This window comes from Panthera pardus, unplaced genomic scaffold (genome assembly GCF_024362965.1).
Source record: "Panthera pardus isolate Hobbes unplaced genomic scaffold, ASM2436296v1 HiC_scaffold_11, whole genome shotgun sequence".
In the NCBI taxonomy this organism is placed as follows: domain Eukaryota; kingdom Metazoa; phylum Chordata; class Mammalia; order Carnivora; family Felidae; genus Panthera; species Panthera pardus.
Window position 1 is genome coordinate 43,844,494 of NW_026526666.1, and position 27,596 is coordinate 43,872,089.

Here is a 27,596-nt window from a genome sequence, read left to right on the forward strand (position 1 = left end):
CCAGAGGGATAGTTATTGCGAGCAAGGCTTTCTGGTATTCTGATATGGGGAAAAAAGCCCCAATGAAAAAATTGCTGGCTGGGAAATTCATGCTTTAAAAAAAAGTATATTTTTAAAGTATATTTTTTGTATAAAGGATTTTGTTTATTGATCCATCAATCCACCCACTTGTTCACTCACCCATCATAATGGCGTTGAGATTGGCATATTGAAAACCTACATGAGAGTTTGTTCTTTACCATCAGTCAATGGGCTTTTTGTCAATCATTTTTCTTTATACAAGAACTTTAAACTTTTATGGATAACTAGTGACTGGTTTCCATCTTCTTTATTGTAAAAAATGGGCTTATTTATCAGATTTTTGAACAAAATATAGCCCTAACATCTATCCATACAATCATCAACATAAATGTCAATAACACCTACTTTGTGCTTAAGTGCTAAGGATTCAGTAGTGAATATAGTTTATGAATATTAGACATGGAAGGAACACTAAGAGACTTTATAGGATGGGCTGATGAGGCACAGTTACTGACTGATGAGACACAGTCACGTATTTAGGCTTAGTGACTTGCCCAAGATAACAGAGCTTGTGAGTAAATTATTCCTCAGAATATATAAGGTTATTTTCAGATACCACTTTTATTGGCATTAATCCTCCAAGCATTGCTGAGTGATAAACTATGAAGACAGCCAACTGCAAAAGTAGTTACAGAAATGAGAAAACACTAAAAAGGAAACTAGAAAAGGGAGGGTTAAGGATAGATTGGGATGAAGTAGGGAAAAAAAATCGGTTTCATTTCAGTTCATCTGTAAATTTTTCAAACTTGGATTTTTCTTCCTACTGGATTGCATATGGTTTGCATATAAAAATATATGTAATATATTGCATTTAAAATTAAAAACATAAACTAATGTTTATTGAGAGCCTAACGTGCCAGGGCACTTTAATATATATATTAACTCATTTAATGCTTACCACTACTCTGTGAAATATTGTATTTTTATATCTGGATGACTATTTCAGCCTAGTGTTATAGTATGTGCGTCATAGTGACTATCATCACCTAGAGTCTGACACAGCTTTCAGGTTAATAACCTCTGGGTTATTATATGGTCACTCAGAGGTTAAGAGGCTCAGGCATATTGATTCCTTGTAACTAAACCTATGAGTCTGATTATAAGCCAGAAGAACATCAATTTACAGGTCTCTATGAAGAAATTAACTGCCAAGTAGACTAGAATATTCATGTCAGTTTGTTAGCACATATTTTCCCCATGGGAAGAAAGCTTGGAAAAAAATATTAAGGACAGGAAGATGCTAAGGAAGTATAAAAGTAGAAGAAAATGAGTTGGATGCTTTTAATAAGGAAATTGTTATGCCATTATTTGAGCCCAGTGTGCCTTCTCCACCATAGAAAGGTACTTGCCTGTCTAAGGGATCTGAATATTACTTTCAGTCAGTCAGGTCCCTCTGTCAATACGTCTCCAATAATGGCCAGTTGTGGACTCAGATGGAACAAGACAGAGCAGATTGGGAGGGTCTGAGACTGCTCACAACCAGCCAAGCATCTGTAGGTGCTGGAAGGAGGAACAGATAGGCAGCATATAGAATAAGTATAATAATCAGGACAAAGATTATAATAAGAGTAATCTCAAACAGTGATTGAAGATTTATTATGTGTTAGAAATTGTGATAAGAGCTTTCTATAAATTACCTAAATTAATTCTAAGAACAACCATCTGAGGTAAATACCATTAGTATTCCTGTTTTATAGATGAGGAAACAAGTCTAGAAAAGTTAAAGTAATATACTACAAAGTGAAATTTTTAAAATTTATTTTTAGAGAGAGAGAGTACAAGTAGGAAGGGACAGAGAGAGAGAGAGGGAGAGAGAGAAAATCCCAAACAGGCTCCACACTACCAGTGCAGAACCTGATGAGGGGCTCAGACTCATCAACTGTGACATCATGACCTGGGCTGTTGACAGACACTTAACTGACTGAGCCACCCAGGCACCCCAGAAAGTGAAATTTTTGTAACATAGGATAGTCCAGATTGGGTTGAGGCATCTCATGGCTAACATGTCTGAAGTTGAACTCTTCATTTCTTAAAACATGTTCATCTTCCAAATCTGAAGCTTCTGAATACTTCTAGACCTCTCTGTCCCCCTCAGTTACAGATGTAAGCAAATCCTGTAAATTTTACTTCCCAAATATGCAGTTGATCTTTCCCATTTTCTCTGCCTCTGCTGTCATTGCTCTAGAGCAGTTATGGACTCCCTCTGCAGTAACTAGCTTCCTCCCCTACAAACCAATTTATTGTCCAAAGTGTGGGCTTTTTCCTTTTGGAGGTCAAATTCACGTAACATAAAATTCATCATCTTAACAATTTTAAAAGTGTGTAATTAAGTGGCTTTTTGTACATTCACAATGTATCGCAACCATCAGTAATTCCAGTTCATTTTCAAAAAGGATCCTCATCCATTGATCAGTCACTTCCCATTCTCCTTCCTTCAGCCTCTGAAAACCACTGGTCTACTTTCTGTCTCTATGAATTTGCCCATTCCAGACATTTCATATAAATGGAGTTGTACTTTTGTGACCTTTTATGCCTGGCTTCTTTCTCTTGGCATAATGTTTTCAAGGTTCATCCATGTATTGGTGCTTCATTTTTTATGGCTGAGTAGTATTCCCTTGCATGGATATACCACATGTTGTTTATCCATTCATCTGTTGATGGACATTTAGGTTGTTTCCACTTTTGACTATGATGAATAATTGTGTTATGAATGTTTGTGTACCTATTTTTGTTTGAATACCTGTTTTCACTTTGCCAGAGTAATCTTTTAAAAATGAAAATCATGTGGTTTCCCACTTAAAAGCATCACAATTATAATCCAAATTCCTTCCCTTGGTGCACAAAGATTTACATAATCTGCCTGTCCTTTCTCATTTAAGCATTTTTTTTCTTCCCTCAATATATTCCAGTCCCACTGATTTCCATTTAGTTCTGCCAACTCACTAACCCTTTTTAGAGTATTCACACTTGCTATTTTTTGGCCTGAAATACTCTTTCCATTGCTTTTCCTGGCTAGTTCATTTTCATCACCATTTTGGAACTGTTGTGGAAAGAATTGATTCAGGAGAATAATCAATGGGTGATAAAAGCCTGAAGACGAATGACATATATTATCAAAATACCTCTCCAGAGATTAGTTATTAATTGCAAAGTGAGAAATGGTAGTCTATAAAGGAGAAATCTGGCTGACACTACCTTATTGGGTCATCAAAGTTAATATGACCAGTGACAGATAAACTGAGATTTGATTCCTGATGTTATGCATTACGATGTTATAAGGTTACACATTATGTTATACATTATGTGTGTGTGTGTGTAATGAGAAAGACATCAAATATGTCAAAATGATAACAATTGGTGAATCTGGTTGAGGAGTATGCAACAGTTCTTTGTTTTATGCTTGCAACTCCTCTGTAAGTTTGAAATTATTCAACATAAACCATTAGAGGGGGAAAATGAGTGATTCTCATCTGCCTGAGGAAAGGTGCTCTTTTCTGCTTGAGTCACTGTCACTGAATAGAAATCAATTGTGACAGTGCCAAAGAGAAACTGTGGACCATATGAGACAGAACTGATAGCACAGTTGGTAGATGAACTTGCAGTAGCATTTATCAGTATAATCGAGACACAGAGTTGAGTTTCTTACAACTCTCCCAGAAGACTGTTACCTTATATGGATAATTTGATTCATTTTATAAACACTAATGGGGCTCCTATTATACATCAGGAACTTTGTTAGGCACTGGGGCTACAGTGATGGCTGACCTGACTCTCCTATTCTTACATTACTGACAATCGGGGAAGAAGGACAGCTATAAAGGCAAATTTAATATGTGACAGCAAAAGCAAACAGAGAGAAGTTACAGAAGTTAGGAGATGCAATAGTTAAGACAATGGGGAGGAGGGAGTGGCATGATAGAGGGAATGGCAGTGAGGCCCAGGAGTTTCCCACTGGGTGGAAGGGGAGGGATGGTAGAGAGTACAAGCAAAGAGAACAGCAAGGGTAGAGGCGGGAGATGTACAAAAGCACAGGCTATTTGGGGGCTCTTAAGCAATTTGGTGTTGCTGAAGTGTAATATAGCTTTCTGATTTTTAGTTTGTGGTAATAAAAAAGAAATTAGTTTTTAATTTACAGTTTAGTTCTGAATAGTTTTTTTGAATTTTTTTTAAAGTCTTTATTTTTGAGAGAGAGAGAGAGACAGAGTGTGACCAGGGGAGGAGCAGAGAGGGAGACACAGAATCCAAAGCAAGCGTCAGCACAGAGCCCGACGCGGGGCTTGAACCCGTGAACCGTGAGATTATGACCTGAGCTGAAGTTGGTCACTCAACCGACTGAGCCACCCAGGCACCCCAGTTCTGGATATTTTTAAGACATTAAAATAGTATAATATAATCAACCCTAAAGAATGTGAAATGCAAGTTGATCCTTTCATGAACTTTTTATTTTGTATGACATGACGTCTTATTATAACCTGGGGTTTCTCTTTTGACCATTATACCTATTTCAGTGTTTGTCAAATTTGAATAATATATGAATATTTTTTTAAGGAAATAAATTCCCATAATTCCCAAGAGTCATATCTTCAAGATGCTTAATAGTTGGTGGATCTCAGTTTACAAAGTATTGCTATAAAAGGGACATTTTGTTTTCAATTAGCAAAATTGTTTGGGATTACCAAAATGAATACAAAACAAATAATTAAAATGCAATTATTAAACAGTAAAAATATTTGTAATCTTTGAGTCAAAGCTTAATATTCTTAATATGCAAGCTTTACACAAATTTGTAAGTAATATATTCAGACATCTGTAAGTACATAGACAAAAAGAACCTAAATAATTTCCAAAAGATGAAATAAAAATAACTAGCAAACATTTAAAATGTTCACTTTCAATAGTAACGAAAAAAAGCACTTCAAATGAGAGACCATTTCTTTTTTAAGTTTTTTATTTTGAGAGAGAGAGAGAGAGAGAGAGAGAGACCATGAGCACAGGAGAGGCAGAGAGAGAGGGAGAGGGAAAACCCAAGCAGGCTCCGTGCTGTCAGCGCAGAACCTGACATGAGAACCTGACATGAAGCTCCATCTCACCAACCATGAGATCATGACCTGAGCTGAAATCAAGAATTGGATGCTTAACCGACTTTGGATGCTTAACCGACTGAGCCACCCAGGTGCCCCAAGACCATTTTTTGACCTATAAAATTGGTAGATATTTTAAAAAATTATAACCTGTGTTGATAAGGATTTTTTTAATGAAAGAAGAAATTACCAAGTAATCTAATTGTCCAACAATATGGAAATATTTAAGTAAAATATGCATTGATGAAATAGGACATTACTTGGACAATAAAATAATAGTTTTTATTTTTTTGAAAATTTTTAAATGTTAGAAATGCTTATGCTATCATGAAATATAAGAAGGATTGAACAAAAAGTATGATCTCAATCTTGTCAAAATATGCATAGAAGATTTTGATAATTATTCTGTTGTAATGGAAGATGTTAACAGTAGGAGAAGCTGGGTGAAGGGTATACAAGAACTGTCTATACTGTTTTTGGAACTTTTCTGTAAGTCTAAAATTATTTCAAAATAAAAAGTTACAAAACATATATAGAAAAATGACTGACAGGCGGGCCTGGGTAGCTCAGTAGGTTAAGCATCCAACTCTTGGTTTTGACTCAGGTCATGATCTCATGATTTCATGGCTTCGTGGGTTTGAGCCTGGCACCGAGCTCTATGGTGGCAGTGTGGAGTCTGCTTGGGATTCTCTCTCTCCCTTTCTCTCTGCACTGCCCTCCCCCCCCCCCCCCCCCACTTTGTGCTGTTTCAATCTCTCTCAAAGTAAATTAAAAAACTTAAAAAAAAAAAGGAGTGACAGAAAAAATGACCACATTTTAGTAGTGATGTCTACATGGTAAAATTAGCTTTTCCTTTTCATTAAAAAATGCTTTTTTGGGGTGCCTGGGTGGCTCAGTTGGTTAAGCATCTGACTTCAGCTCAGGTCATGATCTTGCAGTCTGTGAGTTCAAGCCCCACGTGGGGCCCTGTGCTGACAGCTCGGAGCCTGTAGCCTGCTTCGGATTCTGTGTCTCCCTCTCTCTCTGCCCCTCCCTTGCTCATGCTCTTGTCTCTCTCACTCTCAAAAATGAATAAATGTTAAAAAAATTTTTTTAAAAATGCTTTTTTATAACAAATTTTTACAATAAGTTATGTGTTGTAAGATCATTAAAATACTTGACCTAAAATTAGGAAACACAGAGCTAAACTGAAAAGAAAAATGCCATCTACCACCAATTTGGCAGATACGCATAAAACCATAAATGGGAGTGTTGAAAAAAGGTTGCATATAAGCAGAAGACAGGATAGAGATATCAACTGGTTAGGCATGCATCTTACAGGTAGATGTGAAGTGTGAGAGTAGATAATAAAAATAAGGACCAGGATTTAGGAGGCAGTGAGAATTTTATTTCAGTATAGTAAAGAAGAAAACAGTTTCCTGCAGAGAGTAGATACCTGTAGTATTTTATGTGTTAGAAGAGAATTAGGCTAATTCTCTAGGTTTTTAGGGAGTGTAAAGTGTAGTTGTGAGAATATTCCCAAAATGTTCGTTTTTAATAAGTTAAAATCATTTGCTTTAGATAACCATCTCCATACTTGTTTTTATCACAGACTTCTTTTAAGCAGCTCAACTGTGCAGTGATTCAGGCCACCTTCTGAAGATACAGCCTCTTTATGAGTGACGAAGGTAATCACCTACTCGAATTAAGTCCCTCTCGATCTGGACTTTTGTGTAAAATATTATTTGTTCAATATTAAATAAGGATGATAGAAAAATGAATATACACATTGGGAGCTGTACCTGAAAAACTGCAGCATGTTAGACATTATGGTTCTCAATCTTTTCCCATCTCAAGACCTCCCATCTCATCCTCTCCTTCTGCGTCTGGATCCTCCCTATAGCAGTGATTCTGGGGTAGATTTGGTGAGTGGGGGCTATGCAGTTAGTAAAAGCACATCCTCATGAATATTCAAGTCACTTCTGAAGCTGCTCCCTTTCCCCTGTGTCGTTCTACCTGAAGAGTTATTGCTATAAGCAGAATCTTTAACATTTATTTTAGAGGATTATTGTTTTCAGCCCCTTTCTCATATTGTGACATGCCCAGAGCTTGCTCCTTAGAGAAGTAAGCAAAATGCTGTCAGGTGTTCCTTGGAGAGGGACCATGGGGCTTCCCTTCAAATTTTAACCCTCATTCCTATATCTCTATCTCCAGAATTAGGTTTTAAGCCCCTGGTAGGCACAGACCAGGTCTCATCCACTTTTTTTGCCCTCTTCAGACCTAGCCTTTAACTTTGGAAAAGGTGGTTACTTAGTGAATGTTTATTGAAAATGAATGCTGTTTTCTTTAAGTGCAAATTTTACTCCTTCATGAAGGAAAATTTATTCCTAGCTATGAACAAAAAGTAAAATGCTGCATAAGTACAAACTAAAATGGAAGATATACAATGTGGAACTTGAAACAGCAGCTTTGATCTTTGGCTGCGTATTTTAAGAAGATTAAAAGGGTTATTAAACATAGGATCTAAAGATTTAACAAGATGCTTAAAAATGGCCCAATAATGTATCTAAATCTACATAAGGTTCCTGAAGGCTGTAAATGCATTGCATTGTGTGGCTGGTCACTAATAGGAACCCCTGCTTCTATGAGTGTGTTACAGGGGATTGTACATCCAGAAGTTATCCGCTGAGTGGGGATTACAGTTGTGCCTAAACTATGAACACTGGGGAATAGCCAGTTTAAAGGACATTTTCTTTCATGCAGTTATATAATGTTATTAACATACACATATCTGGGGAAAATTAGTCTTTTAGGCCTGTTTGCTCATCTGTCTGTAAAAGAGAATAACAGTAATTATTTCACAGACCAAGGTAAGGAGTGTATTGGCACAGTACCTGAGAAGTAGTATGTATATGCTGATGAAATGGTGGTTTTATGGTTGTTCACAAATTGTGATTCAGAATTGTGTTACAAATGCCTGAGTGTATTTGAGGTAGAATTATTCCGGCCACATTGTACTTCAACTACATTGTAGTTTATTTTGGCTCGTGTGAGCTAAGAGCAAAACATTGCTGCCATGTACAACAGTGGTTTAAGGGAAAATAATTTCTCAAAGGTAAACAATTGGCATGTTCCTGGAGTTGTGGACCCATGATGCACTTGTAAGTTGAGTATTACCTAGCCCTTTTCCCTGTTGCTCATTTAATATTTATCTCTCTTTTATAAATATTGGCTATCTGATAATCTAGAAAAGACATCACAACTTCCACCATCAGAAAGAAACCATTTCATTCACAGTAACATCCACCTTTTTTTTCACTTCTACTACTTGATGCTTCGATTGACTTCCATTTGATGTCAAGCAGCTTGCAGGCCTTAGACCGTAAATGAATAATTGCCTTTCTCTATGGCATTTATAAGTCAAACTCCTTAGGCTTGAGTCATCACTCAACTCATTTTGTAAGAACGTCTTTCTCTTTATTTTTTAATCCCACTTTTGGGAAAGTTTTAACAGATGTAAAGAATGAAAAAAACTATGATGATTAGAAATCTATGACAAAAGTCATAGGAAATAGCACAGATCTTGGCAAAAACGTGTCCATTCATAGGGCAGCACTTGTACACTTTGTGTTTTATTTTATTTTATTTATTTTGTTTAAAAATATTTCTTGAGTTTATTTATTTGTTTTGACAGAGAGTGAGAGAGAGCATAAGCAGGGGAGGGGCAGAGAGAAGAAGAGACAGAATCCCATGCAGATTCCATACCATTAGCACAGAGCCCAGTGCAGGGCTTGAACTCACAAGCCTTGAGGTCATGACCTGAGCTGAGATCAACAGTCAGATATTTGACTGAGCCACCCGGGCGCCCCAAACACTTCTACACTTTTTAAAGTAGAGCTGAGAAGCTGCAACATCACCCACACCACCACCATCAGTACAGAATATTCAGTAAACAAAATTACCTGTGAAGCTGTGCTTGGTTTCATAGTAAGAGAAACACATCAAGAGCAGTGACCGAGAATTACTTATACAGAATTGACAGACAGAATAAAACCATTAAACAAATATCTCTATATGGGCACTGGGGTTTTCATTATATACATGTAATGTACAAATGAAATTTTGGCATGTAAAAAAGGCTGATTATGTGTCTAAAATTGAGATAAAAGTCGAGAGATAAAATTTAAAACTTTTGTGTTTGTCAGATTGATTGATGTGTATTAGTAACAATGTGACTATGTTCTTTTGAATTTGTCAGGGGATAGGGCATTTCAGTTTGGTGGCCACCAGGACAGGACATCAGGACAGAGGCACGGAGAGTGATGGTTGTTACTCTTTGGAGTGGGTTCTTTAAGGCGGACCCAGACTCTGGGTAAGCCTGGTGCTAGTACCTGGTGCTAATGCCTCATGCTGTATTTCCAGAATGTGCCTTTAGCTCCTGTAACTGGGGGGCAGGGTCATGGAAAGGAACGACAGTATTTTTATGCATGTAGCTGTAGGAGGTACATGGCTTCAGGGACAACAAAGAGAAATGCCAATGCCAGAGATAACCAATGGGTAAATGGTCTAGCACCAAAAATTGCCTCAGAGAGGAGTAACAAATTTCACCTGATGTGAAACTGATGTGAATTTTATGTTTCCAGAGAGAGAAAGAGCATGAATGGGGGGAGGGTCAGAGAGAGAGGGAGACACAGAATCGGAAGCAGGCTCCAGGCTCTGAGCTGTCAACACAGAGCCCAACACGGGGCTCGAACTCGTGAACCACAAGATCATGACCTGAGCCGAAGTCGGACACTTAACCGACTGAGCTATCCAGGCGCCCCTCAAATTGGACTTTCAAGCTGAGAGTTTACTGAGACTTTCTACTTTAGCTTAAATGTGAGTGCCTCAATTCACTCCTTATTCATTTCTGCAATTGAAAGGAGGTCTTTATAGTAGGTCTTAAAGCACACTGAAGATTTTTTTGCCTTAACATTTTAATTTTGCTAAATGCCAATAAATGCGATGCCTTATATTCACTCTTCTGTTAGGAAACTGCCTTAAAGAAAATGCTTTACTGTAAAATTTAAGAATTATATCATAATTCGTATTTCCAGAAGCCAAGATGCTATTTCTGCATTTACCTGTACATCTAAAAATGTATCTAGATCTACATCCGTATCCATGTCTGTATCTATCTGTTGTCCAGTGGTCACACTCTCAAACTTACTTATAGAAAATAGAAAATGACATATTTAGACAGAGTTAATAAGATTAAAAATCATATAAAAATTAAGGATACATACATACTTAAGGAAAAAAGGACTGCAATAAATGCAAGTAAAGGCAATAACACTTTTTCTTCCACCCTAAGGCAAACAGTTGATCAAGACCTATCTGTTAATTCTTAGATTTTTTATTCTACTTCTTTGGTTGACCTCTCTTATATAGCACATATAACAGCACTGAAATATTACAGAGATTCACAAGGTTCCTGTGCAAAGATGAATCACAAATTTGTAAAGTTGGCATGTTTTTGCATAGTTAATTACTTCTTTCTTTGGGTTCCCACTGTATATTGTATATACGTTGGCTGTCTTCTTTCTGTATTATAATTTTTTGTTTACTTCTCTGTCTCTTTCATGGAACAGAATTCCTTAAAGAAGGAAATTATTCTTTTTTAAAAAAAAAATAATCTCTACACCCAACGTGGGGCTCAAACTCATGACCCTGAGATCAAGACTCACATGCTATACTGACTGAGCCAGCCAGGTAACTCAGGAAATTATTCTCTGGATCCATAATGGATAGCACAGTGTCTGGCTTCTGAAAAGCACCCAGAAGGTGCCTGGGTGGCTCAGTCGGTTGAGTGTCTGACTTTGGCTCAGGTCATGACCTCATAGCTCGTGAGTTTGAGCCCCACATCTGGCTCTGTGCTGACAGCTCAGAGCCTGGAGCCTGCTTCAGATTCTGTGTCTCCCTCTTTCTCTGCCCGTCCCCTGCTTGTGCTCTGTCCCTCTCTCTCCAAAATAAATAATCATTAAAAAATTTTAAAAAGCACCCAGAAGATCTTTAATGAATGAGTAAAAGAATGAATAAAAATTTATAGTCTGTGAATAAGAAACATGGAGCAATTCTTTGTATTCATCATTCTAACCCAGAAATTGATTCTGAAATAGTTAATCCTTTTTTCCCTCCTCACCTTGTCTTCTGAGTGACAGAGTTTCTATTTTAGTGTGATGCCCACATGGCCACCTCCTGTTGATAACTAGTAGGCACAACTCAGTTTCATGATGGACAGATGGACAAGCCTGCTGTTGTTCTTGGCCATGGTACCGTTACTATTTAAATGCATCAAACATACCTTTCTTCCCTCCCCCCCTCTTTTTTTTTTGCAAGACTATACATATTTGCTCCAAACACTGCTCTGCTATATTTGTAATATTAGAGGCCCATAAGCAGGCTCTGGAAGACAGATTAGCAGACATATTTTGAGAGATACATGTCAATCTAACACAAAAAAAGAAGACTCCATGGGAAAGAGGCCATAAAATATTGCTATTATTCAACTGAGGAGGGGTAAATTGTGCCTCTTTCTCTCCTAACATAATGGGATTGGTAGGAAGAAAAATAAAGTTGCAATATATTTCTGGAAAAAGAAATCCAGATTATGCTACCAATTTGAATTGTTCAACTAGACGACTGCAGTTATTCATTGAAATTTTATATGTAATTACATATATGAATATTAGTTGCTTCAAGTTAGTTACATAAGCTACAGTTCATAGACTTATCCAAACATTGGCATGTTATTTAAATTTTTAAGCCATATACGACATCCAAAGGCATTTTAACATGGATTTTTTTTTGTAAGAAAAAAGGAAATAGGGGAAGAAATTTACTTATTTTTTCTCATGGGGCAGGCATGTTTATGCCACTTCCTATGCTTTTCATGTCATCTTCAGAACTACACTGTGAAATGCATTTTATTATGATTATTTTATAAAAGAGAAACCTAGGACTCAACGATAGTAACTTGTTCATGGTCACAGAGCTAGGAATGACAAAACTAATTCCAAGGCAAGTCTTTCCAACTCAAATTTATTCTCTATTTACTGTGTTGGATCAGCCAGCATACAGCAAGTTTTCAAGGAATTTGAGTTTTAAAAATGTAAATAGTAGTGTTTAAGGGATCTTCCACATTGTGAATGATGTCTATGATGCCAGCTAAAGTAATTTCTTCTAAGTTAGGCAGGGTACTTGTCCCTTTTCCAGATAAGAAAGTGGGTTGATTTAAAAAATGATTCAATAACGTTCTGCAGGGAGGGGCACCTCGGTGGCTCAGTTGGTTGTGTGTCCGACTCTTGGTTTCTACTCAGGTCATGATCTCAGTTTCATGGGTTCCAGCACCGCATTGGTCTCTGCTCTGGCAGCGTGGAGGCTGCTTGGGATTCTCTCTCTCTCTCTCTCTCTCTCTCTCTCTCTCTCTCTCTCTGTCCCTCCCCCACTCACACTGTCTCTGTCTCTCTTAAAAATAAATAAATAAAAACTAAAACTAAAACTAATAATAATAATAATAATAATAACGTGCTGCAGGGCAAGCGATCTCTGCATTTTTGGAATACCTAAGCCAGAAAGCAGAGTGTTCCAGTATTTCACAAACATTCCTTGGGAACTATTGTTCTTCTTTCTAGAAGTCATGATTTGTCTTGACTATCCTGTTTGCCTAAAGGACCCATGCCTGGGCCAACATGATGGGGTCTGACTAGAGCTCTTGGTTTCATTCTTGTTCTGACCGAAATCATGGACCACCAGTGATCTCAACTGACAAAGAGGGTTGAGGTGAAAATCACTCCAGTTTTCCAGGGCTCTCCTAGCAAGCATCAGTTTGTGGCTAGGTTTTCCTGAGACCCACATGGATTGTTCCTGTGTATATCCAGACCCCAGGAGAACCCTGGAGCTGACTGCCCTTTTTTGTGGAGCAGGGGCAGTATAGGCCCTGAACTGCATTCAGTATAGGCAGTATAGGCCCTGAAACTCTACCTGTTTCAAGCATTCACTCCTTCCCCTATGGCATGGTGCCAGGGTCCATGTTGAAGAGAAGAAATTCTGTGTGCTTGCTACTGTCCTCATCCTACCCTCAAATAAGAGCTGGGCTCACTTTCTCAGGGTGAAAGGATAAGCTATGGGGCCAACAGCTGTTACCTTGCAACTAAGTAACATAGTTGCTAAAATGGATTAACTCTGTGAGGTAACAGAACTGCCATTTGCTGTCCTGGTTTTCTTGGGTAATGCAGACAGTGCCAGGGGCAATTTCTAACTGTGTTAGATGATGGTTTCTCCCAAAAAAGCAGCTTCAATTACAGTATAACTAAAAATGAGAGTTAATCAAGACAGACTTATCAATTGGCTGGGTAAAATTTGACAAGTCAGTTTCATTCCAACTGAGTTGCAAAGGTGATTGCAATATTAGGAAACTGCTTTAGGGAGAGGATCTGGAAAATTATAATTCTAAAATGTGAGCACAATTTCCATGATGAGGAAATGGCCATTATTTATATTAAAATAGATGTCTATTTCTCTCCATTATCTCTTATTTTTTCATATTCCTTCAAATATGTTTTTCTTGTAATTTAAATTTAGTGATTAAACTATATTTATAATAGTGCATGCCCATTAATGAGAGAAATGTCACCTTTAAAAAGTTGATTCAGTAGTATAAGTTATTTTGGGACTGGATTTGAGCCCAGTTCCTATTAATGAAAACTATTTTCCTTTTCTTTTTCTAGGACAGTGGAATTAAAATAATCTGTTTTGTCTATTTCCAGTCATGACACATTCTAGGCTTCGGTAAATAAACCCAACTGAAAAATAACAGACTAACCAACTCTGTCTATCACTTGACTCAAAACTGTCATTTTTGATTTCAACGTTATATTCATGAGCATTAATATGAAAACTCTCTGCCAAAGGTTTGCTTTCTGTGTTTTGATTGCTTTAGAATAGAAATTTAAATCCTGAATTTCAGAAATAAATGAGGAAAAGCAGTGGGGAGAATCCTGGAGGGGAGTCAGGAGGCTGGTTCTGGTCTTGATCTGCTACCATCTATGTGACCAGATGAGTCACTTTAAATTTCTTAGCATCAGTTTTGTTTGCTTTCACCAAGATGATTAGACTAGGTTAGGATGGCAAATGTTAGCTCAAACCCCTTCTCTGTTAGCTCTGATCAGTTGGTAATGGCTGCCTAGAGGGCTGCATTGGAGATAATGGTGGGCCTCTTCCAGACCTGACTGACAGGAGTATGGGGGGGGGGGGGGGTAGGTGGCAAGAAAACCACTGATCTGATTTACTATCCCTGAACTTAACAACTTCTTGGGTCATTATCTGCTTCAATTTTGACTTTCATGATTTATTCTTAACTTTTCACTTCAAAAAATGGTCTCCCCATACTTGAAGACATTTTGAAAATTTGAAAGCAAGGAGACATAGTCTTTGAGATCACCTAGCCAAAACTAGCTGATGTATATAAAGGTACTTTGTAAAAGGTAGAGCACCATTTTTGTTATTTGAGGATTACATAACTAATTAATGGTAAGTTTTCCCATGATTCCTTTCCTCTCTAATTTTTCATGAATGCTTGTTGCATGACAGATGCAGCCTCTTTCAGTAAATTTCTTAGAACTTACTCATTCCATTGATAATTAATTAAGATCAATAGGTGTTAAATTGTATAGACAGTAACACTGTGTAGATATTCAGAGAGTTAGAGGGCTGAAGCCATCAGAGTTGTCAGGTAATATTGAAGAAGTATTGAGCAGAAGTTAATAAAAGGGCATTGTTAGGTATGAGACAGAATTTTAATAAAGCATGTAATAAGATATAAGCACAATTTAGAACAATAAACAAGAAGTTTAAGCTATTGTGTTTCAATAAGAAGAATTTGGATTGCTAATAATATTAATATTGATAATATTAACATTTATTCACCCATTCATCCCACCAGTTGAGTACTTCCAATGTGCCAGACCCTGCACTAGACACTGGGGATACAACTCTTAGCAAAATGGGAAAATCCTTGATTTTATAGAGTTTACATCTTAGTGGGACAAGGCAGATAATAAACAAAGCATCAAGTGAGATACATGTTACAGAGTAATAATTGCAAAGGAGAAATATAAACCAGAGGAGGGGAAAGGGAATTGTAGTAGTGGGTTGCAGTTTTGGACAGAGTGGCTGTGAAGTACTCAATGTGAGAGTGACAATTGAGTAATGACTTGAAACACTTCTCAGGCACTCTACTAAGTGAGTTACATATACAAAATCATTAATTTTCATAGCAACTCTGTGGGAAAAGGTACTACATTATCTTCATTTTATAGATGAGAACCTAAAACCCAGAGAACTAAAATTAAGTGTAGGAGTTGGGATTTAAACCTGGGAAGTCTAGTTTCAGAGCTTATGCTATTAGTCTATAAAGAATGGATAACAAAAGTCCTTGAAAAGGCTGTTTGAGGTCAAAGAATGATACCATTTTAGACCTAGAGAGAAATTTGCTGATTATCTAATCCAGTGGTTTTCACAGTGTATCAAAATCACCCAGAAAGCTGGTTAAAACCCGGGTTTCTTTACCCTGCTTCCAGAGTTTCTGATTCACTGGGTCTGAAATGACGCCCGAGAATTGTCGTTCTAACAAGTTTCCAGGTGATACTGATAGTCGGGCAACACTTTGGGAAGCATTGGTTAGTCCATTGGTTCTCAAACTTGTCTGCACCTGGGGAAATTTTAAGAGCTGCTATTCCCTATTGAATGTGGGGTACTGACAGCCAGCATTTCATTGGTCTGGGCTGAGACTCTGTATTAGGATGATATGAGTGATTGCAATGTACATGGAGGATGAAATACCACGAGTCTAGTTTAACCTTCATTTTATAGATGAAGAAACAGAGGTCTCAAGAAATTAGTTATTCCCTTCTTGTTTGGGCTCTTAGCATTCTGCACATTGTTTTTTTCTTTTTTTTTAAATCTTTTTTAAAATTTTTTATTTAAATTCCAGTTAATTAACATACAGTATAATATTAGTTTCAGGTACACAATACAGTGATTCGACACTTCCATCACCGAGTGCTCATCACAAGTGCCTTCCTTAATCCCCATCACCTATTTCACCCATCCTCCGCCACCTACCTCCCCTCTGGTAACCATCAGAAAATAAGAGAAACTTATTTTCAGTTGTAATTTCTTTTTTTTTACCATTTAATTTAATTTATTTTTTAAATTTACATCCGAGTTAGTTAACATAGAATGCAACAGTGATTTCAGGAGTATATTTCTTAATGCCCATTACCCATTTAGCCCCCCCTCCCACACCTCTCCAATAACCCTCTGTTTGTTCTTCAAATTTGTCTCTTATGTTTTGTCCCCCTTCCTGTTTTTATATTATTTTTACTTCTCTTCCCTTATGTTCATCTGTTCTGTATCTTAAAGTCCTAATATGAATGAAGTCATATGATATTTGTCTTTCTCTGACTAATTTCGCTTAGCATAATACCCTCTAATTCCATCCATGTAATTGCAAACTGGCAAGATTTCATTCTTTATGATTGCCAAGTAATACTGCATTGTATATATATACCACATCTTCTTTATCCATTCATCCATCGATGGAAATTTGAGCTCTTTCCATACTTTGGCTATTGTTGATAGTGCTGCTATAAACATGGGGGTGCATGTGTCCCTTTGAAACAGCACACCTGTACCCCATGGATAAATGCCTAGTAGGGCAATTGCTGGGTTGTAGGGTAGTTCTATTTTTAATTTTTTGAGGAACCTCCATACTGTTTTCCAGAGTGGCCACACCAGTTTGCATTCCCACCAAGAGTCTGCATATTGTTTCTTACTCACCTACTTGCTTCTCAACTGTAAGTCAGGGGCTGTGTATCTATTTGCCACAGAGTAAAGTTTTAATAAACATCTATTGTTGAATCACTAACATAGAAGGGAATAGGGAACCTCTGAAAGTTTTTGACCAGCAAAGTGATAGATATTGAAAGTATGTATGTATGTATGTATGATTGACTGACTGACTGATTGATTGATTGATTTTAAAGATTTTATTTTTAAGAAATGTCCATACCCATATGGGGCTTGAACTTACGACCCTAAGATCAATATTTTAGGAGGATTTATTATTAGGAAGGATAAGATGAAGAGATTAGAGATGTGATGATTTTCCTACTGCAGTGGCCCTGTAGAGACTTGATACTCAAAATGTGATGGAGAACAGCAGCATCAGCATTATCTGAAGCCTTGTTAGAAATGCAGACTCTCCAGGGGAGCCTGGGAGGTTCAGTCAGTTAAGTGTCTGACTTCCGCTCAGGTCCTGATCTCACATTCATGAATTCGAGCCCCATCCCACCCCCCACCCCTCACATTGTATTCTCTGCTGACAGCTGGGAGCCTGGAGCCTGCTTCAGATTCTGTGTCTCCCTCTCTCTTCCCCTCCTCTGCTCACTTTCTCTCTCTCTCTCAAAAATACATAAACACAAAAAAATTAAAAAAAAAAAAAAAAGAAATGCAGACTCTCCAGGCCTACTGCAGACCTACTGAATCAGAATCTACATTTTTACAAAATCCCTAGAGAGCTGTGTACACATACAAGTTTAAGAAGCACTGTTCTAGGGCATCATATGACTAATGCCCAGGTCCCCTGGGGGGTCCTAAGGGGTAGCCCTAGGGGGGGTCAAGAAAAAGCAGCACATATGAATGGCAGGGCAGGTCAGCTTTTCCTTAAGTCTATTTGGGATACCACTTCTCTAGGATCTTCATAGGTGTTCAGTGGTCAAAAAGATTTGACAAATACCAGTTAAACAAAGCTAAACAAGTTTCTTTATGGCCAGACTTCTTTTATCTTTTAATATGCTAATGAACTTTCTGAATGTCCAAGAGAAAAGCTATATTGTACAGCTGCTTCTACATTTACTGATCATGGAAGTCAGTTTGGGGGGCATCTTTCCATGTTACTATTTTGTGCAGCACATCTTGGTAAAGTTGTAATAGTCCCTTTGCTATAATTAGCGTTCCAGACATAAGATATTCTGAAAGATCCTGGGCAGGAAACTATCTTATATTTCCTAAATTTAATATCCATTACTTAGCTGTTCAAATGCCTAACCTTTTATGTGACTTCATTTCTGATTCACTTTCCTTGGCTGAAATCTATTGGATAGAGTTATAGGATAGGTGTGGCTTCTGTCAGTGCTGGTCTGGAAAAAACTTTTAAGAGTCAGTTGCTAGTTATGATGTCTGATAGAAATGAGAAGAACATACTGGAAAATGCTGGGGTCACTGGTAACACACTGAAGTTTATTTGTGGTAGGAATGAAATCAGAGGGTATGACTGTGAGTGATTACTGGATAAACAAAGAAGATAGACAGAAATTTAATTGACAATAATGAGCCACAACATCTGTCAGCAAATTTATAGTTAGAAATAAAAAGAAGCAAATGAACAGATACATTTGAGAACTAAGGTTGTTTTAGATTAGGACTGTCCAAAATTGGTTTTTCACAGTTTATTTCCATTGATGCCTCTTTTGAAAATTTATGGCCTATTTTAACACTGACATGTTGATTATCCCACATTCTTTAACTCAGAAAGCATTCGATTTTAAATCACACTCACCAATAAACTACCTATATTTTAGATAGCACTTTATTTTATTTTTATGTATCCTTCACATGAAGTTTCACATTTCCTTTTTCTTTTTGGTAGCAGTATATTCACTACTCTTAGTAGTAAGTGGAATGAAGGTGGTTTCTTAACTATACTCTTAGTTTGGGCAGTAAGCAACATTACTTTTATTTTTTTTCTTTTCTGTTAATAAGCCAATGAAAAGTATTTTTGATTTGGATATCCTTTCAAATGCTCAAAAGCTTAACTTTTCTTTTTTTAGAAGCATCACATATTTAATGTCAAAGAATTTGAATTCGAGTACAAAAATTAAACAACACATGATTTCAACATTAAAAAACCATGACAGTTATTATTGAAATAATTATACAGTAAATATCAAAAACACATTAGAAACATAACTATAAAAACCTGAAATACATTGACAGCAAAATTATAATTTATTTCTATAACAAATAATTAACTAAAATGTTTACATAGTTATTTTCAAGGACCACAATGGTTGACTGCTTTTTCTTTATCACTGCATAAAATTTGCATCTTAATCTTTTTGCCCTTCATTTCATTCTACATAATAGATGCTTCTGGGTATATAATTGTCATAATCTCTAATACAGATAGTGATCCTTGGTAATCAAATCTAGTGTAACCATTGTCTGTAAGTGCTTAAATATTTTGAAATGCTATTTAGAAAAATTATTATGCAAAATTTAACATAAACTCCTGGGTTCTATTGCCCACTCAGGAATTACAAGTATTTCAAATCCCAAAAGTTTAATTTTTTTTTTTCAACGTTTTTTTATTTATTTTTGGGACAGAGAGAGAGACAGAGCATGAACGGAGGAGGGGCAGAGAGAGAGGGAGACACAGAATCGGAAACAGGCTCCAGGCTCCGAGCCATCAGCCCAAAGCCTGACGCGGGGCTCGAACTCACGGACCGCGAGATCGTGACCTGGCTGAAGTCAGACGCTTAACCGACTGCGCCACCCAGGCGCCCCTCAAATCCCAAAAGTTTAAATGGAACAGTAATTTGCCATACTTTTATACAGAGAAACCACTGAATAACTTTTTAAACTTAGCATTTTTACAAATTCTACAACAGTAGGTTATTCTGAATTACGACTGATGTTTACTATGTTGAAATTAATTTATATTTATCATTTGAAAACCAAATGTGCAAACCCAATTCTGAAATAAAACAGTAGTTTAATCTGCAAGCTTTACAAAGAAACTTCCATACTCAAGTTTACAATATCTTCTTTAGAAGAATGAGGCCTAGTTGGAGATATATAGTTGCTGTCCAATATGGCTGCCATTAGCAAGTGATATTATTGGTGGCAAGGGATAGCTTTGATAAGAATAAGGCCTTGAGGTATAAGGAAGCATGCTAGAAGTCCCAGAAGAGAGGGTAGCACTAACAGGAGAAAGATTATATACTGAGCTGCAACAGAAATTGTAGTCTCTTTATTCTCTCCAAATTCTTTTGCATAGTCCAGGCTGAAGATCTTGTGTTCCCTGTCCAAATGAAGTAATGTAAACTGCTGACAGTTCCTTTGCATCTTGTAATGTAGTACAGTTTGTCTGGTATAACATGACTCTGGGATCCATTTGCAATAGCAGGAATAACAATTTTATATACAAGAATACTTTCTCATCTTGACTTAGATGAGAAATAAGTAAAAATTCTGGTGGTGCCCAATTATTTTTCTTGCAGTAATAATCCAAATGCATTACTGCAGAATTGAAATGATTGGATTTTAAAGAATACATACTGCTTGGAGTAAGCTTTGTTCCAGGAAAAAATGGATAAGTGCATCTTTCAATTTCAGGGGGGCTTGGGCTATGCTGACTATTGAGACTAGCTAGAAGAGTTGGTGGCTTGCATAGAGTTTTCAGATGGCTGTCTTCTTTGTTAGCAAACACAATGAGGTTTTCAGAATTAGGGCTAATCTGACCACTAATATGCTGTCTCAATTCTTTATTTACTGGTTTTGCCAGTGTTACCTCCATACTTGCTCCATTAATGCGTTTTCCATTCATAACAGACATAGCAGCCACTGCATCTTCTCAGTTGAAAAAGTGAACAGAAGCCTAATCTCTAAGTTTCTTTACTCGAATATTCAACTGGACCAGGTTTGAATTTGTTGAATTCTGCTTTGTTTCCTCTGTAGTTAAGATCATTAAATTTCTTACATAAAGAACTTTAGCTCTGTATGGTTTCCTCATCAGCCCAATCTACTTGAATGGTATGGCTCCAGTGTACCTGGAATTAGTTTTCTCCCAGCCATAGCAGTGGCTCTGTGAGATTCATATTCAACAAATGCAAACCATGATTTTTGGTTTCATCAGTTGCACTTGGGTGAACAATGACATCTACAACTCCTTCTGTAACTTTCTTCATTTCGTCCAAAATTTCTTCTTCGTTTCCTTAGGAATAGCTCCAATAAATGACCTGCAATTATCCAAGCTTAAACATGCACGAGTAAACTTACCTCGTCAAATCTCATAATTATTAAGAATTCTGATGGCTAATGGGCTTTTTCTTTTATAGTATACATCACAAAAGCATAACCTCGATTTTCACCACTAATTCCATCAGAAGTCAAAATTCATATATCTTCCCAGCTCTTTCAAATACAGAAACTAACTTATTCATCTTCATACATATCTTAAGGTATTTTTCCTACAAAAACTTCACAGCCTCTAGGTGGAGGTGAACCTTCACAACATGGAGGAGGACAACCAAATTTCCTTTACCTGTTCTCCTGAACCATGTTGTAGCCAGTTTTGTTTTTTTTTCATCAAAAAATGCTGCTTTATTCTGAGTACCAGTTCTGACTTCCCTGCGTCCATTTGTTCCGTCTATGTTTTCTTCATAATGGTTGCAGTTCCCCTTTGGGGTTTCAAATGTTGGTGCTAAATCCCTGGGACCAACGACCACAAACCACCACCACCATTTCACAGATCAGTCAGCATATACAAAAGCAGGGGTCACCAGAGAGGGGAGGAGAGCCTACCTTAAACTTTACTTTTTATTCCCTTTTCCTGGCATTAAAATTTGTCATTTCCTGCAAAATCAAGGAAGTACTATTATTTCTATTTATGACATATATGTAATTCATGTAATTTTTCTTAGGAATTTTTCTCTTAAAAGTTTGATATTATTTTAATGGGTAAATTAAATTTTGGGTATGAAAATGTTTTAAATCTGATTCAACTCAGTATCTCTTTATTGAACCCTTACTTGACAGAATTTCCTGTACTTTCAGAATAAATTCTGAGGAGAAGGGAATGAAATTTTTAAAACATCAAACAGGATATATTGAATTAAATGGTCTTTGATTTCAGAAACTTCTAGAAGGTGTTGGTGTAGTTTCAACCCACTTTTCTCCCTCTCTAAAATCTACAGTTCCCAGAACACTATAATTAGAATGGTGATCCAAGATCTTATAAGCTACTAAGTTATCCCAAAGAAATTTAATTGTTCTCATTTTAGTAGATTTACTAAGGCAGAAAACTAGACTGAGGCATTACAGAATATATAGAGATTGGCAGTCTTTGGAAAGAGTGCTAAGATGTTTGATCTGTCCTATTGTCAGGCTAAGAATGCTGTGAGATGCCATTTATGAGGCTACTCTGCCTCTTCAGTGTAGTGAACAGGTGAAGAGGGCTAGATGGGTGCTATGAGAACACCAGCTGCTGAATTTTGGACAGCATGGGTCCCAACCAAAAGCCCTAATGGTTGGTAGGTGTCATGAGCATGTGACGAAGGCACACACATGAATTGTCTCTTTCCACAACGTCAGCTTTATTCAATCATAAAGCAAAGCTAATCACAATTATAAAGCAGGTTCAGGATTCCAAACTCAATGACATTTCACCATGTGATTAAACTTGGCTTCTTACACAGCACACAGAGCAGAACATAAGACAAACCACACAACAAAGGTAACAGAAGGGTGTTGGAGTTAATGAACCAAAGGCAAAGTCAGTCTGTGGGCGTGCAATTGAGATAAGGCCTCTGTCTGGTCTGGGTCAGTTCTTGGCACTTAATGCTCATTATGTTCAAGCAGTGAAGGATCTCAGGTCTGTTCAGAGATCAATCGGGCAAAGCCTTCTGCAGCAGCTGCCTTTTTTAAGCGGTCAGACATAGAGGGGTCGCGTCTGTAGAGTCTGACAGTTTGCTGCAAAAATCCTCCCCTTTTTAAAGGGGTTTAATCGGTCTTGGGCCCCTGCAGACCTTGTCTGCTTCTGCTTATTATCAGTTCTGGGGTGTCAGCTGATGCTGGTCTTGGTGACATCTTGTAGCTACGGTACCTTTGACTCCTTTCGGCATTGCTTGACACAGGCCCCTGCTCGACCTGAGAGGTTCTATTTTGCTCTCTATGGTAAGAAAGAGATAATAGAAGCAGCAATTGCCCCACATACCAAAGGTAACTTACTAATGATCCTTATTTAAAATATATACCAAGGGTCGGCAATATTTATTCCAGAAAGATTTTCAACAAGAATTGGAAATTGGGGTTCAAGTTAAGCTTTGGGTTACTAGACGATCCTATCACCTAAATATTTGTACAATATCCATCCAAGAAAGTATTTATCAAGCATCATTAGGGGTCATGTTCTGTGCTGGGTCCTAGAATGTCGGGGCAAGAAAAAGATAAATGTTACCATTGCTATCACATAGCTTGCTGACTAGAGTGTAATGCAAACGAGTAAACAAAATACTATAACACTGTAATATGCCATGATAGGAGAATATAGGGAACCATGGTAGTATACAGAAAGGGGTACTTAGCTTTTAGTTAAGGAGTCAGAAAAGAAAAGGCATCTACATGAAGGATGAATAGGCATCAGATGGACCAAAAGGAGTTGGGCAGGAAGGAACATTCTGGGCAGGGGTAAAAAGTATATACAAAAGCTCAGAGGAAGATTGTAAAGAATGTTTTTTTTGGAGCATATAAATCTTGGGAAAAATAAACCAAGTCCTGACATACAGGGTTTTGTAAACATTTGAGCTTTATTCTGGATGGAATACAGAGCCATTGAAAGGCTTTCCAACAGAGAAATGATTTGATATGCATTTTAAGACAATGACTTTGGTGGCATTCTGGAGAATAAACTGGAGGGAGATAATACTTGAGAGAATGAGACCAATGGGGAGACTATTGCAGAAGTTTATATTTGAGAAGATGGTAGCCTGTATTTGACAAATGATGGTATTCTTAGTAGCTGGTGCCATTGTATCTGGCACACTAAAGTTATTTATTCCTAACTTTTATAAGATTGAAGTGTTTGTCATTTTTAACTTTGTATTTCCCATTTTATAATTCTTTAAGGAACCGTTCTTATTTCCTCTTTCTTGTATTTTTGTCAATTATTATGTCTTTGCTGCTTCCTGAATATCCTCCTGAAAATGTCTTTTCTGGTCTTGACACATATGTATCTTCCACCTTTTGTCATTGCAATTTCTTTTTCAAACCTGAGTACAGAGTTAATGATAAAAAGAAGTAATTATGAAGAAGTATAAGTGAATAGATTCTGGTTGCCACAGCTATGGATAGCCTGAGATTTCCTGGAAAGGACAAGTAGAAAAAAATTCACTGGTTCTCAGCACTGGAAAGAAAGAAAATAGTTTAGAGACAATCAGTGTTCTTAGAGGAGAGGCTTGCTGTAGAGCAATCAATATAGTAGAATTAGAAAAGACCAACATGGATCAACCCCAAAGTGCAAAAAGTAATTAAGGACACAAAAGCACATAATAAATGTCAAGTTCAAAATAGAAGCTGAGAAATTACAGAGTGAAGTTCAGAGTTTAAAAATGACAGAAAAACCAAAGGTGGAAAATGACAAAAAAATTTCATATAAAGCTACCGAAAAGTGCTACAATATTACAGCAATACTACATAGGACAAAAAGGTCAGTGAACAACCCAGAAAGGTGGCTAATGGATAGCAAGGGTGACTCATTGACTGAGAGGGTCTTGTAGACATTGATTTAAAAAAATAAAATTAAATGAATTAAAGCACAGTCTTGCTAAACAGAGAAATCAAGTAAAAATGAAAGAAGTAAAATTGTTCTTTGGAAATGTTACCAGTTAATAGTTGGCAAAGAAATTGAAAATTGGAATTCTCATATAGGACCAGATATGCTTACTTTTAGGATTGGAGATGTCCAAGGCCTTTAGAAATCCTTTTTTAAAAAGTATGTTACTTTTGTGTGTATTTTGTTCCCAAGTCACCCAAAGTAGGCCATTTTTAATGCTTCCTTGGCTTTCTATGTGTTATAGTATGACACACCTGTCCCTTACCAGGTAAAATAAAGGAAAACATCAAGAATAAGAAGTATAGACATCCTAGCATAAGAATTTCCAACCTATTAAACTTTGGCGGGGTGGCGAAGGGAGGGAGAATGTGCTTGTTGCTGTGTGAAGTAGAGAGTTGGAGGAATGGAAATTGCTCACTCTGGAAATTCTTTGTCTTAGTTCCTTTGGGCTGCTATAACAAAAATATCATAGACTGGGTGGCTTAAACAACAACATTTAGTCCTCACCATTCTGGAGGCTAGAAAGTCCAAGATTTGCCAGAAGCCTGTTTCTTGGCTTCTTGTGGACAGTTGCCTTATAGTTGTATGTGTGTGTGTGTGTGTGTGTGTGTGTATGTGTGTGTGTGAGAGAGAGAGAGAGAGAGAGAGAGATTGAGAGAGAGAATGAGAGAGGCAGATAGGCAAGCAGACAGACACACACACACACTAATCCCATCATGAGGCCTTCACTCTCATGACCGAATTACCTCTTGAAGGCTGTATCTCCAAATACCATCACTTTGGGGATTAGGGTTTCAACATATCAATTTGGAGAGGACTCAAACATTGAGTCCATAGGATTCTCAGAGATAAAATTTTCCAAAGAGAGAGCGATTGTTCTTTTTTAAATTGTACGTTCAAGCCATCGCTTCTGGCCTTTTGGCTAAGACCAAGTGTAATTGTACGTTAAAGGCAGGATTCAAAGAATGTGGGTGCCTGATTGGTTTATGCTCTATTCCCATTATGCTTGGGGAAACAAGGACCATAAAAGGTGGAGTAGATAGTGAAGGTGGTAGCACCTGAGGTTGGACAGGAAGGGAACTGAAATAAATCACAGGAACTGAGGGAATCAATAGAAGGGGAATGCGAAGAGCTGGTCCTTGCAAGGCAAAAGACTCTCAGGCCTCAGGAGGCTGTTGTGGGATTTCCAATTCCATGTAGCTATTATGCATCTGGTTCTGGAAAGACAATGGTTAACTCTGGGATTACTAATTATATCACTTTATTTATTTATTTATTTATTTATTTATTTATTTATTTTAACATTTATTTATTTTTGAGACAGAGAGAGACAGAGCATGAATGGGGGAGGGGCAGAGAGAGAGGGAGACACAGAATCGGAAGCAGGCTCCAGGCTCTGAGCCATCAGCCCAGAGCCTGACGCGGGGCTTGAACTCACGGACCGCAAGATCGTGACCTGAGCTGAAGTCGGACGCTCAACCGACTGAGCCACCCAGGCGCCCCAGTTACATCACTTTAAATGTAATTACATTACTTCAAATGTAACTTTAAAATTTTTCCTTAATTTTATATTTAAACTTTTCTCAGATACACAGAAAGGTTGAAAGAATATTATAATATAAACACATGTATACTAATTACCTTGATTCAACAATTGTTCATATTTTGCCATATTTGCTTCATGTAAGTATGTATATTTTTTCTGAATGCCTTGAAAATAAGCTGCAGATATTGTGATATTTACCATAAATGTTTTATATAACCACAATTTTACCAACACATTTAAGGGAATTAAATATCTAATATATATAATGAAAATAACTAAGTTATCTTCAATTTTTTCCAATTGTCCACATAATTTTTGGATCTCTTTTTTTATATTTATTTTAATGTTTATTTATTTTTGATAGACAGAAAGAGACAGAGCATGAGTGGGGGAGGGGCAGAGAGAGGGAGACACAGAATCTGAAGCAGGCTCCAGGCTCTGAGCTGTCAGCACAGAGCCCGATGCAGGGCTTGAACCAATGGACCGTGAGATCATGACCTGAGCCGAAGTCAGGTGCTCAACCAACTGAGCCACACAGGTGCCCCTAGATCTCTTTTTTAAAAGTCAGGATTCAGATAAGATTCAGAGATTGCATTTGGCTTTTAGTTCTTACCAATGTCCTTTAATCTAGAAGTTTCTATTTCTTTTTTTTTTTTTTTTTTTTTTTATAGCTTTTACTTTTTAAAGACATTACAGGACAGTTGTCTTTTGGCTGCTCCCACATTCTTTATTTGTCTAATTGTCCCATATGGTGTTGTTTTCCTAGTTCTTATATTATCTGGATTTCCTGCAAAATGAAAGTAGATCTAAACATTTTTGGCAAGAGTATTGCATAGATGATGTCCTTATTACACATTATGTTACTACAAAAGGTATGTAATGCCAGAGTTTCCACTAAAATTATGTTAAGTTTGATAATTTGGTTCCTATGGTAATCACCAGATTTCTTCATTAAGGCATTTTTTCCCCTTTTTACAATTAGCAAGTACTATATGGGATAATACCCTGAAACTTTGTGAATAACCAACAATCTTTCACCTAAAAGATTTTAGCATCCATCAGTGTTCCTTGCCGGAAACAATTAATATCATTAGCAATGGCCAATGATTTCCTAATTGTGATTTTCTAATTTGTATACAATTTTTTCTATATTTATTAGCTGGCATTTTTCTGTGAAGAATAATTTTCCCTCATT

The 27,596-nt window shown here is 37.1% G+C and overlaps 1 protein-coding gene and 1 pseudogene across 5 annotated transcripts in view; one reads left to right on the top strand and one right to left on the bottom strand.

The window, feature by feature from the left end:
- The window catches only part of SLC44A5 (solute carrier family 44 member 5), a 377,137-nt gene that overhangs the window by 48,892 nt on the left and 300,649 nt on the right, over positions 1-27,596 (top strand). For 2 of the 5 annotated variants that reach the window (XM_019448852.2, XM_053893793.1), the window contains exon 1: positions 6,291-6,829. The exons of 1 other annotated variant lie outside the window; for it this stretch is intronic. Coding sequence is in view for 3 of the 4 variants with exons in the window: in XM_053893793.1 (XP_053749768.1) it covers positions 6,817-6,829 (13 nt within the window). In the remaining variant the exon portion in view is untranslated. Of the gene's footprint in view, positions 1-6,290; positions 6,830-27,596 lie in introns of those variants that run through there. 2 more of the 5 variants (XM_053893795.1, XM_053893804.1) reach the window with 1 other exon arrangement.
- On the bottom strand, positions 20,275-25,630 carry LOC109266596 (probable RNA-binding protein 46; annotated as a pseudogene).